The following is a 13,649-nucleotide window of genomic DNA, read 5'->3' as shown; positions in this document are numbered from 1 at the left end:
AAATATATATATTCTTGAAAAAGCTTTTTTTAATTAAACAACTATTTAAAATATACCGTCTTTATGTTGTTTTGGAGATTCAATGTGAAATTATGTATTATAATATCAAAACCTGTATTTTTTTGTGTCGGGTGTAATTAATAACTAAGTAATCTAATAAGTGTAATTTACTTTCCCTTTGAAAAAGTAAAGTAAGGGACTACTCATAATTTTTCTGTAATTTAATTACAGTTATAGCCTACTTCTGATGTAGAGATTATAGAACAATTATCAAACAAAAATAAAACAATAGGGGATTTAAACATCAAGGTTTTATGTTAAAATAGAAAGTGCCGTTTCTATCATTGTATTGTTCAACTGGTCGAGGTTGATATGGGATTTAGAAAGTAATTAGTAATAAGTATCCAGTATAGAGAATAATTAGTAGCCTACAGTAACCTAATTACAGTGTTTAAGGTGTTTAATTAGTAGCTAGTAATTCATTATTTAACTTTTTTTAGAGTAACTTTCTCATTTTAATGTTGTTTGATCAATCGCGATATATTGTCTTATTTAATAGACTTATTTCATCGTTAATATGTAGCCTTAAATAATCGCACTTAAAATTGGCTTTTTTTATGCTTTCTGTCATCGACTTCCTCGAGATGTTATATCAAAAGCATGCAAAAGCAATTCACATGTCTTCATGTATCTGAAAAGCATGCTGCTTTGCAAGCTCAAACGAACTAGTGTTTGAGTGCACACTGTTTAGGAGTGAAACGTTCACTGTCTCATAGGCTCAAGGCAGACAATGCCAACAGTACACAATGTTCCCTTCCCCGAAGGAACTCCCCCTATGTGCAGACCTTCATAATATTTAGGTTACAAAACCTCATGCCATATTTTATTCATTTAAACAGATTCATTTTTCTTAAAAAAAAATATACATACAATGTCCGTGTGCAGAAAACTCCGACTTTAGACTTTTAACAAGTTAAAGAAAAGTATCAATTGGCACAATGCGATATATGTGCAGGACAAAAACGGACCGTGACATAGTTGCGGGGAAAAGGGGTAATACCTCCGAACATTAACACAACAGTGGCTTTAAATAAGAGCATACAACTAATACTCCGTTTCTAAAATGTATTTCCAGCATTTTGATAAAAGCAATGGCAATTTAAAATGACAACAAAATAATACAAACAACAACACAGCGACATCCTGTATAAAGTGTTCCCTATGCAGATCGATGGTATCGTCCTCAGACACTTACATCGTCCCAAACCTTATAAGAGTTTGATTCACTCCAGACACTCTGTTCATTTGGGTATTTAGATCAATACTTAGCGTTATGAACGTGATGATGGTGTATGTTATTCTGGTACATGACCATAAGCTTTATTGCTAAGTTTTATTTTGAATGACTGGCTGCCAATTTTTTTTTTTTTTTTTTTACAACCGGACACTTGGATTAAGAAGTGGAAAACCTGGCTTTTTTCGGATTTTTAACATTGTTCTGCCGTTGTTTTCTTCGTTATCGTAGATATAAGAATTAGACAAACGTTCACAGTTGTTTGACGGTCCGATTTACAGTATTTAAAGGGCTTAATTCACTTCGCGAACACGATCCATTGTTGAATAAAGGATGTCTGCTGAACCATTTTCCTACATCGAAATGAGTCGTGTCAGCGCAGCAAGCACTGGTTCGTAACTATATTTCTTTATTGTTTTCCTTCTCATCTTTTTATATTTGGTGTGTTTTCTGTTTAAATGACACTGTCTTTGTTCTCGTTCAAACACAATCCCAAGTGTCAAGCGTTAATCTTGGGAACTATAATACAGCCGTATTCATGAAGATAACAATTGTGAAAGTTAGTTAATATTACATAAAAGTGAGTTAGCCCCGTTTCGGGCTTTTTATTCGTTGAGTCTTGCATGTCTCAACATGTCATCGCTGAGTTCATTGAGGTCAGCAGTGCAGGAGTATCGGGCCACGAAACTACCAATCCTACTATGGCGAAGCGGGAGCTCATGAATATTAATTAGGCAATGGTGACGTCGCTTGGTAACAGTCTTTGAGCGTCCAATCACGTAACTTGATTAGTATTCATGAGCCCAGTGCCTTGTTCAACGGTTAGGCAAAGTCTTAATTTAAGCCAATCACAGAGACCCGCTGAATAACGTCACGTCACGGACTGAATGTTCACAGACCGTCACCTCTTCCATAGTGGGATTGTTGAATTCGCGAGCGGGGATCCCAGGGAAATCCCGAGCGCTGTTCTGTCCACAGCTGTCACTTCAGGCACACAGTTCAAGACAGGCGTCTTTACACAGACATGCGGTGTCTTGTTAACAGTATTACTGATAGGTTAATAAGATAATTTAAGTTTCTGTCTGCTGGCCATCTGCTTGTCGTGCTCCGCAAAACCCCCTCATACACGTCTAGATAATTTGCTTTCTTACATTGCTTGTATTGTACTCTATATTTTCTGTCCAATTTGTCACTCGTGTTTGTATTAAAATTGTTATATGTAGTAATGTGAACTGATATTGCCGGAAATGTTATGTTTTCTGCGTAAAATAGATTAAACATTATATGTATCAATTCATTTTACAATCTAATTATTAAATGTCAATATATGTTATATCATTACTTATGTTAAAATATGTAGGAAAAAATTGTCATGGCAGTCATAGACATTATCGATAAATGCATTTATACAAAACAATCTATGTAAAGATCTGTTTATATTATTTTTCAAATAAAATAGGTAAAATAGTGGATTGAGTTTTCTTCATTATCTGAGACCAAAACCTGACAAATTGACAATTTCTTGCTGGAGGTTTTCCTGTAGAAATGGAACTGTTCAATAAAAGGTTGTCTCATATTATGTTTCTTCATCAGTCATCGGTAGCGACGATCATCTACCAGGAGAAACGGAGCCCAGCGATTCATTACAGGAGGCCGGGTGGTACTGGGCTGACATATCAAGGTGAACTATTTAGCCGGAATAAGTCTTAGTATTTCTGTCTTTATCAATTTGTCTGCATATTATTGAATTTATACCACTTGCATTAGGGAGGAGGTGAACGAAATCCTCCACGGCTTGCCTGACGGTGCTTTCCTGGTCCGAAATGCCTCTTGCAGGGTGCAGGGAGAATACACATTAACTGTGAGGTAAGGATTGCATGGTTCAGGATTCCTCTTTTAGGGAAGCAGATTTGTGACTCGACGGGTACTGACAGTGGACAACTAATCATCATTTGCCACTCTCACACATAAAACAGTCTTATGTGTGATTGGTAGCAATACAGACAATAGTTCACAAATCAGTGTCATTACAACTCTGTGATGTGATTTGCTAGTACTTTTAGCATCTGTCTAAAGGTACGTTTACACAACTATGATGTACTGAAAGCGGAAAGGTTTTTCCTTTATGATTTTTGCGTACAGACGACAACGTTGTCAAAACGATCCACGAAAATGACTAAAAACACTGTATTCTGCTAACACTCCCCAGTAGTTGGCGATAAAGACACCGTTCTTGTAGACTGAACCACTGTTTTCACAATTTTTAAAAAAAAAAATCGTATCGTTTTCAGAAACTTTCAAACCTGTTTTCAAAGTTAATTTCTTAAAGGATTAGTTTAAGGATTAAGACAGCAAATTGTCCGATTTGATTGGTTGGGATTTCAACAATGGGCTCTTTTCACACATGACCTCTGGAGAAATGCATTGTGCCATTGAATTTACAGAAAAAAGGCTGTATGTCTGAAAGCACTTCTCTCCACAGGAACAATGGCACCAACAAACTCATCAGGATCCAACACCGAGATGGAAAATTTGGATTCTCGGAGCCTCTGACCTTCAGCTCGGTGCCGGATCTGATATCTTACTACAGGCAAAGGAGCTTAGTCCAGTACAACACTTCCCTGGATGTCACACTGGCTTATCCCGTGTCCCACTGTCACACGGTCGGTATACCTTTCACTGAATTTCATTGTGATCCTAGTTGAAAGGAAACTTTAGTCAGTGTGTTTTTGTGTCAATAAGCAAATGCCTTGTATTGCATGTTCAGGATCTACCTGTGAAGGAAGAGTTTTTGAGCGCAACCAGAGAGAAACTTCAAGAATGTTTAAGACTGTTTCAGAAGACGGCAGAGTATGACCAGCTATATGATGCTTGCAACACTTTATTACAGGTAAGCTTTTCAGGATCAAATATGCGCTGATATAATAGTGTTTGAAAAATGTTAAGGAATGTATGTCAAATACATTGCTTTTCTAAGAAATTTTCCCTGTTGCTTTACAGGAAATCCAAAGGACAAATACTTTAGAGCCCGTCAGTATGACAGAGATCTCAAAAGACCAGTGTTATTCTCAAGAGAACTCTTGCCAGGATTTCCCCGTCTCAGTCCACAGTCATCTGACAAAGTGAGTGCTCATATGCAATACCAGGACTGAAAGAGCACCAGTGTTTCCCTAGCAGTTAAAGGGACCGTTCACACATCGTTTACGTCCTTTACTCAAGTTGGTCCAAACCTGTAGGAATTTCTTTATTCTGTTGAACACAAAAGAAGATATTTTGAGGAATGTCGGTAACCGAACAGTTGATGGACCCCATTGACTTCCACAGTATAGAGCAGGGGTAGGCAAGTTCGGTCCTAGAGAGCCGCTGTCCTGCAGAGTTTGGCTCCAACACTGAAAAAAACCTCTCCTGCCTATAGCCTTAGTAATCCTGAAGACATTGATTAGCTTGTTCAGGTGTGTTTGATTAGGGTTGGAACTAGATTCTGCAGGACAGCAGCTCTCTAGGACCGAACTTGCCTACCCCTGGTATAGAGGAAAAGAAAATACTATGGAAGTCAATGGGGTCCATCAACTGTTCGGTTACCGACATTCCTCAAAATATCTTCTTTTGTGTTCACTTCATCAGTATTTTATTAAAACTATCATAAATACACACAGAAACTCAAGACAACCTGTCAAAATAAATAAAAGTTTGGTTTGATTTGAAGAAATTGTGACAGAAATATTTTACTGATATTAAGATGATGGAACTAATCAAAGTAATAGGGATTTTTTTTTTAATGAATATTAAAAATACATTCTTGTTTTTGGTATAAGTGTTGTGCAGAACTTTGTTTACCTAAAATAAAAGAAAGTGTTAGTTTCGTTTGACTACATTTTAAATGACTAATTAAACTGTTAATGCGTTATGCCTTCATTTGATCACAAAGTGTATTAAATCACAAATACTGAAAAATGAAAACAAGACCACAGAATTTCTGAAAAATAAAACATTTTTATTATTGTAAAAATGTTAATAAATGAATTATGAATTCAATTGATTTAGACATGCTTTTTGATAATTAAACTGAATTGAACCTTAACAGCATAATCCAGAAAATAATGAAACATCTCAACATTTCATTTATTTTGATAAACTTGTAAAGAATTAAGTTTCATTTAATTAGACAATCAGACTATTAAAACAAAATCCATAAAAAAAAAAATTAACTGAAAAATACAAACCGATTTCATAAGTTTCAAGTTTAATACTTGGATTTGGGGTTTTAGACTTTCATTCATCATCATCATCACAACTGAGGATGTTTTTAATGAAACCTGAGAGATTTCTGTTCCTCCATCGCAAGTCCATTCAACCATAAATTTGACGCTTCATAAAGTTAATAAAGAGATCATAAAACTAATCCATATGAATTGAATGGTTTAATCCAAGTCTTTTGAAGAGTGTGCTTTATTTGATGAACGGGTTTAATTTAAGCTTTTATTCCTATATAAACACACACACACACACACACACACACACATTGAGCACTTCAAAAATGGTAAACGGAAGCTGAACTGTACTTCCTGAAGCGGCAACGTTTTGGGTGAATGGCCTTTTAATGGAGGGACCGAATTCTCTCCGGTTTCATTAAAATATATTCATTGTGTTTCGGTTCATGAACTATCCCTTAATGTGTGATACTTGACTTTGCGAACACCAGTTATTATGATTTTTATTGTATTTCTAAATAATCTACACGTCACCACTGATTTGATTAAAAAAATCTTGTATTACTTCAAGTCTCTCAATATTATGGCACCTTTTAAAGCGGTTAAATTTCCCATCTGTATTAACGAAGTGAAAGGCAGCGAGTGGGAACGCGTCTGATGCAATAGATCAGAAAGGTCCGTAGGAGACAAAGGGACAATGGCAGGTAAACAGGAACTGGACTGTAGAGGACGGAGGTGCTCTTGGAGCTGCATGAGGCGTTTCCAGAGCTTTTTGCTTATCAACGAGTGTTTATTTCCTCAGGTCTCCATACGAGGTAAAAGAGGAGCGAGAGGAGAGCGTGGAGCTCCTGGAGGAAGAGCGATGGTTTGTGGGAGATCTCGGGCGAGGTCAGGCGGAGGAGCTTCTCCACGGGAAACCGTCCGGTGCTTTCCTCATCCGAAACAGCAGCTCGAAGGATTGCTACGCCTGCTCTGTGGTGTAAGTCATCCATCTTTGTCCTGTTTGTTTCTTAATTAGCACAAGATAGAAACGTCCCGTAGCTTCGTGTGAATCTGTTGTCTTCAGAGGCCGTAGTCCCGTATAAGGCAGACATTTTACTGTCTGTATAAAGACTGATCCTCATTGGATCTTTTTCTGGCCATGAACGATATAACAAAAGATACATTTTCTGCCCGGTGTTTTACTTAATATTTGCAATCTGGCAATCATGCGCACAAGCTCTTTCTATAATGCTCTGAAACCGGCAAACAAGTAAACTGTAGTTCAGCGATCTCCATTTGAGATATTCTGAACGCGTCAGTCTGTCTGCTAAATCTGCGATCTTCTCTAAATCTTCTCAGTGATGAACTGCAATAAATCCAAACATGGATCTCGACTATTGTTTGCCATTGTGGGCGAATAAATGCACTTATGCAACCTCTGTGTGACCATATAAATGTTGCTTTAATAGAAAAACATTGATGAAATTTGAAATTATAACTATAACTATTAGGAATTTCACCGTTTTTCGTTTTTGAGAGAAGTTTCTTGTTAATAATAATAATAAATCAAGCCGGAACGGTTTAGCAACAAGATCGGTTTGGCCTGATGGTGGAAAAGCAGCTAAAATCATACAGTTTTGGCATGACATGAGGGAGTAAATGATGACAGAAATTTTATTTGTGGGCAAACTATCCCTTTAAGGGTACGTTTACACGACAACGATATGATTAAAACTGAGAAGTTTTTCCTTTGAGTTTTCCGCGTACATACGACACCATTGTCAAAACGATCCCCATTCACACGGATCCGTGAAAACGACTAAAAACGCGGTGTTTGCTGCCAGGCCATTAGATGGCGATGAAACGCTATAGACTGAACACGTAACACGCATGTGCATGACGTCATCGTCTTCAGAGATTCACGTTTTTATAGTTTACGCAGAGACCGTTTTCAAAAACTTGCACTTTGAAGCCCGTTTTCAGAAGTTTGCGTTTTCAGGCGGCCAAACCGCCGTTGTCATGTAAACGAAAAGCACAAGTTTTACGTTTTTAGTTGAAACCGGTGTCGTGTAAAACTGCCCCTAAGTTTTCAAATGAATTGAAATGAATGAATTTTAGAGTTTCTTTTTGTAGACATTTTAATCAGAGATGCTATTAAAACATCAAACAAACATCTTAACACTCAGTCGTTCAAGTCACAAGATAATTAAAGGGATAGTCCACCCAAAAATGAAAATTCTGTCATCATTTACTCACCCTTATGTTGTTCCAAACCTGTATGAGTTTCTTTGTTCTTGACCTTGAAGAAGCATTGCAAAACTAGTCTAATGACTCTTCAGGAAACCTGCTTTTTTGCCTTTATTTATAGTACAATAGAGTGCAGACGGATAAGTAATGGTGTGTTCACACCGAATGCGAATTTAATTATTTGCGCGAGTGGATTACATGCAAAGACGCGAATAGACGCATCATTCGCGCCGGGCGTTGCGAATTGGGCGACGCGTTTGCCGCGAACGTCTTCCGCTCAAGTTGAAAAATTTGAACTCGAGCGAATGTTCAAGCGTCTAACTAGACGGGTATTTGACGCTCTATTCGCGTTCGGTGTGAACACACCATAAGGCTATTAAATCATCGTTCATAGGTTCAACTTTGAAAGTTTTCTAAATGTATCTGCTAGATGAACCTTTGTTTCCAGCTTGACCCGATTCGGGTCCGCTAACCCCGCTCTGCATGTCTTTAACCACAGGGTGGGCAGCCAGGTGAGGCACTGTGTGATTCGCCATACCGAGCGCGGCTACGGATTCGTCGAGCCGTTCGATCTCCACAAGTCTTTGAAGGATCTCGTTCTGCACTACCATCACACCTCGCTGGCACAGCACAACCAGGCTCTGGACGTCCGGCTGGCGTATCCGGTCCACAGCTGAGTCCACTGGCGTCCCGGTGAAGGTTACTGCACTAAGACTGAAGAAGATGTGCCACTCGTTGGCGTTGTCCCTTCATTTTACATTGTGCGAAGGGTGGAACCAACTGTGTATGTATATTGCACTTTCCAAAGCATTCCTCACGGTCATAATGAAACTCCAGTACTTGAACAAGTATTTCGATGAGCCCTTTGTAGACATGTTTACAGATAGTCACAAAAACAACAGAATTTGTAATACGATCACGCTTTTTAAGTGGGGATGAATGCATATAGCCTTTTTATTAAAGTTTTATTAAAACATTTTAAAGTGTATTTTGTGAATGTAACACAGTGGGTGCATTTATTATTGAATGGCAAACTTTTTAAATCTTGCTTTATTGTCTAAAACAAGATGCCTGCGATTCTTTTATTTTATTTTCTTGCACCCAAGCAAGGACGTTCTTGACGCTTGGTTTATTAGACATCCAAAAAATGTTTCAGAAGCGGTTTTTAGTTTATAAATATTGAGCAACACTTTAAGGACAGCTTGAATATTTTGTGCACAATACAAGTATCCATTTTGCACCTGTTAAAAAGTAACAGGAAATGTATTTGTTGAATTTAAGTTCTACTAATGTTTACTTGTTTTTAGGAAAGCCAGGACAGTGTAGTTGTCTTATGGGACACTTCATTGAGTTTGATAAATGAGCGTGTCTATGGTGAACGACACGATGCCAAACTGCTCATACTTGAGATGAACAACTCTCTGTAAAATGATTTTTTTTTGTCATTTGTCAGCAGCAGACGGGGAACATTTACCCTTATTTGCAGAGCTTATTTTTTTGCTACGGTTTTCCCTTGCATGCTTCTTTTAAAAACAAAACAAATAAAAGAACAGATTGTGAATAAATCCAGAGCCCATGTCTGATGTATTTATTAATGAAATGAATTTCTTGTAAATGTGCTGCCGACACGTGAAGTGTAAGCCAGGCCTGAGCTGTCTAAAATATGAAGTTAATAACATTACATAACAGTTTTATGAACATTAAACCCTGTTGTAACAAGTGTGCAGGTACTATAAGTAAACCCTGATTACTGTATCGCTCTGTCCTGTCCCTACGCTGTCATTTAAGGACATTTGTAGATATCCAATCCTATTGTGGCTTATGTTCATAATACATACAGTATAGACTGATTCACTATTACATCACATGAAAATACCCACACACATACTGTCATTTGTACACAATATTCCATTTCTTTTTGAGCAATGCATGCTTTTTTTAATTTAAAATATAACAATAGTTTTGAAATATAGCTGCCAGCATCAATAATGGGGCCGAACCCCTCCATCAGTTCCATGAGTTCATTCAAAAAGTAGCTAAAAAAAGAAAGAAAATGGGAAGAAATATAACCACTTTGGTTTTTAAAGTTAGCGTTCTATACAGGATTGGTGTGGTTATAAAAAATATGTTTTAACAGAACATGTAAAATGGTTCGGGTGAAAATGGTTCTGATTTTGTCAAACTGGATTTATGTAAATACAAACTTTCCTTTGGAAATTCTGTTGCTTAACATTAAGTATCACAGAGAGGGCAGATTTTTGTTCTGATATTAAGATTCAAGGTGAGAATCTTTTAATACAAATAAACCCTTGAATGTACTTGCAGATCAGTAGCAATTTGGACATTAGTCTTATGAGATAGATTCGGACCACAGGGTTCAGTGTTGGGGCCATTATTTTTTAACCTCTATATAAATAATATATGTGATATATTATTCTTTTTGCTGATGACACAAACCTACTATGCTGTGGTGAAAATTTGGAGAAGCTACTGGATACCATGGAAAAGGAAGTGAGTAGGATTTGGTTTGATGAAAATAGACTAACGCTGAATTTGAGTAAAACAAAATGTATAATATTTGGGAACCGACTAACCGATACAGATAAGAAAATAATGATGCTTAAGTTATAAGCGCTTGTGCAAAAATCCTTCTATCTCTGGAACACTAGGTTGCGCTGTGTTCAGATTTTCCCGATCCTGGAAAAATCCACGGATTCGTCATGACCCAAGGACCCATAGACACAGATCATGATTTCTGACAAATTATTCAAAAGTGAAAAAACCCCGTAGGTGGACCCAAAGTTGGTCAGATTGCTATTCATTACCATCACTACAAGAGTGACAATTTTCATAATTTTCCTATGTACCGTTCTTAGGGCTGCCATTGTCTCCCATTCGGGAGTAATAATAATAAAGAAAACCAACAATTACAGTAGGGGCTACAACACCTACAGTGAGATATTGGCATAGTTTTATTTCAGTTAGCCTAATAGCTGTATTGATTAGCATTGAGAGATGATCTTATGGAAAGTACCCTGTATGGTGAAGGGTGTGTGATGATGTGGGGCTATTTTAATTCCAGAGGCCAAGGGAACTTTATCAGGATGCACACTATTCTGGATCCATGAAATAACTGGCCTTTAAAAATAAAAATCTGCCTGTCTCTTTGGGAATTTAACATAGGGGTGTCCTGACTTATGCACCCTATATTTTAAGGAAGAACATTTATTTATTTACGATACATTATTCATTCACAAAGAAAATTGGTGTCCTTAAAGGTTGGAGTTTTCCTAATTCTTTTTAATTAAGGCATTAAGATCAATTTCCAAAAGATGATTTTTTATTCCTCTTTTTAGTCAACTTTAGCATGGGTGTGTTCACTTATTCCTCACTGTATCAAGTAGTGCTGATAGTGACAGCACTGTTTGTAAATGGTGTAGGGGATGATTTGTAGATCATTTATAACATAAATGTGGGAAAATTTAAACAGCACACGATGCTCCACTTTGGCTTCCTTGATTCTTTCTTCGGTTAATAAATTATGAAACATTTTCTAACTCCATTTTCTAAACGGTCTATTGAATGAGGAGTTCTTCAACACAACAGCATCAAGTCTGGAAAGCCACTGGCTGCTAATCATAAACACAGTGGTTTCAAAAAGTTAATAATAGTAATAATTTGTTACATTTATAGCACTTTTCTGTGTCGCATGTACCTGGATGAACTGAACATTTTTTAATCTAAATCTAAAGGACTTATATCTAAAGAAGAGTTTCTTCAAGTTCACACAGGTGTCTCACACACCAAACTATCCATAGACACTTGGGATAATTTGTATGATTTCCTACTTAAATAATACAACGTTTCTCTTCATTTAAATGCATAAGAATGAGTAAACACTGTGCTTTTCACTCTACTAAAGCATAAAAATACCATAATATGTTTGCAAATATTGAGAAAACATGCTGAGTTCACACACTCGTTTCTCTGAAAAACACTTCTACAGCCAGTTATTTGAAATGTGCGTTTCCAGGCTGGAATGTTTGTTATTGTTTTGGTCTGTGATACTGCCTGTTGCCAATTTTCATTGTCTATTGCGCTCGTTCCTGTTGCGTGTCTCAAACTGGCGACCCGTGTCGAGTCCGAGTCCGAGTCCGAGAGTCCGAGGAGGAGGGGGCGAAACCACGATCCGATATCTTGAATTGGACTGCAGCAGTAGGCCTACCTATTACACCACTAGTGTCATTCTTACAGACTGCACCTAATTCATATTTCCTGTAACTATATAGTGATATCTGCTCAGTTATTCTTGCTTTTTTCTTTGAGCAAAACATAGTTCTTTAGTTGGTGCATTTAATTTACTTCTACCTGTAATTATTATAAAACTGCTGTTGAGTCTTATTTATATATGAGGTTTATATAATCTTATCTATGTCCTTCTGTCCCAAATATTTCATTTTACATTAAAATCGACTAAGTGATATCGAACGTTTAATGTACCAAAAGATAAATGCAGATATATTAAAAATGTATTAAAGAGAAATTATTTGCCATGTTCACCAGTGTTTTTTGGTCATCTAAATATGAAATCATTCGGTGGGAAAAAATATGGTCAATAACAAAGAAGTTTTTAATAATGTAAGAGAGGTTTCCTTTAAAATGTTACACAGAATTGACCCTGTTAAGAGTTACTTGAGCATTTCAATTTGGTTATGCAAGACTCGTGTGAATTTTGTGTTGTTGCTAAATAATCTGTGATCCATCTTTTCTTTCAATGTGTAGGCCAATGTTCGAGAATTTTTGGGTTGGATGTCCCTAACTTCATTTCTAGGCTGTTTAGAATATTAATACACATTTATCTGTATGATGTTATATATATATATATATACACTACCGTTCAAAAGTTTGGGGTCGGTACGATTTTAAATACTTTTAAAAGAATTCTCTTCTGCTAACCATGACTGCGCTTATTTGATTAAAAATACAACAAAAATCAGTTATAGTAGTAAATATTATTCCAGTGTAAATCAGCTGTTTTCTGTGTGAATATATAGTAAAGTGTAATTTATTCCTGTGATCAAAGCTGAATTTTCAGCATCACCAGTGTCAGTGTCTTCAGTGTCAAATGATCCTTCACAAATCAGTATAATATGAGGATTTGATGCTCAAGAAACATTTATTATTATTATCAATGTTGAAACAGTTGTTGGTCTGTCAGTTGTACAGTTTTTTTTTTTTTTTTTGGATTCTTTGATGAATAGGAAGTTCAAAAGAACAGCATTTGTTTGAAATATAATCTTTTGTAACATTATAAATGTCTTTACTGTCCTTGATAAATAAAAGTATTGATTTCTTTCCTCCAAAAAATAAAAATAAAATTCTCACTGACCCCAAACTTTTGAACGGTAGTGTGTATATATATATATATATATATATATATATATATATATATATATATATATATATATATATATATATATATATTTACAGATATTGATTCCAAAATAATTTTTTCCTCATACAACTTTTTTACTTGGAAAATATCAAATTCATGTGAAGAAATGGGCTAAAGCTAAGCCAAATTGTGAACATTTTATAAAAGAAATTAAACTAGACTAACGTTACTAGATAATATTAAAAACAAAAAGCAAAAAAGAAACTACGAAGCATTGCGTCACTTTAACTTATTGTAATTTTTTACTCCTGGCATAAATAGTTTTCTCTTATATATTTGTTGCGAGTTGTATATGTTTGTGCAAGTTTTGTATATTTTTCTGTAATAGAAAAGAACGTTACAGTATTTTAAGTTCATGGTCGTGTATCGATTACTTCGGTCTGACAGATTAGTTCTTCTTCAGATTGAACGTCATTCGGCGCATTACCGCCACCAACAGGACTGTTAAAACGGCTGAGAA

At 36.2% G+C, this 13,649-nt stretch overlaps 1 protein-coding gene across 1 annotated transcript; it reads left to right on the top strand.

The window, feature by feature from the left end:
* The first annotated feature begins 1,257 nt into the window (after window positions 1–1,257).
* pik3r3a (phosphoinositide-3-kinase, regulatory subunit 3a (gamma)) lies at window positions 1,258–8,710 on the top strand. The gene is made up of 8 exons (XM_056265053.1): window positions 1,258–1,685; window positions 2,888–2,975; window positions 3,062–3,160; window positions 3,777–3,957; window positions 4,062–4,184; window positions 4,295–4,416; window positions 6,308–6,484; window positions 8,234–8,710. Exons 1-8 carry the CDS (start codon window positions 1,628–1,630, stop codon window positions 8,409–8,411), a joined length of 1,026 nt encoding a protein of 341 aa, XP_056121028.1. The 5' UTR covers window positions 1,258–1,627; the 3' UTR covers window positions 8,412–8,710.
* The last annotated feature ends 4,939 nt before the right edge of the window (window positions 8,711–13,649 follow it).

Source organism: Rhinichthys klamathensis, unplaced genomic scaffold (assembly GCF_029890125.1).
Source record: "Rhinichthys klamathensis goyatoka isolate OS25496 unplaced genomic scaffold, OSU_Roscu_1.1 h1tg000011l_1, whole genome shotgun sequence".
Lineage (NCBI taxonomy): Eukaryota > Metazoa > Chordata > Actinopteri > Cypriniformes > Leuciscidae > Rhinichthys > Rhinichthys klamathensis.
This window is presented reverse-complemented; position numbering and strand designations above follow the sequence as displayed.

Bases quoted from the DNA above. Each gene is read 5' to 3' on its own strand.
- pik3r3a (XM_056265053.1), top strand. From the start codon at position 1,628: ATGTCTGCTGAACCATTTTCCTACATCGAAATGAGTCGTGTCAGCGCA. The intron at 1,686-2,887 runs GTTCGTAACTAT...TTTCTTCATCAG, and splicing joins TGTCAGCGCAGCAAGCACTG to TCATCGGTAGCGACGATCAT. The intron at 4,417-6,307 runs GTGAGTGCTCAT...TTATTTCCTCAG, and splicing joins GTCCACAGTCATCTGACAAA to GTCTCCATACGAGGTAAAAG.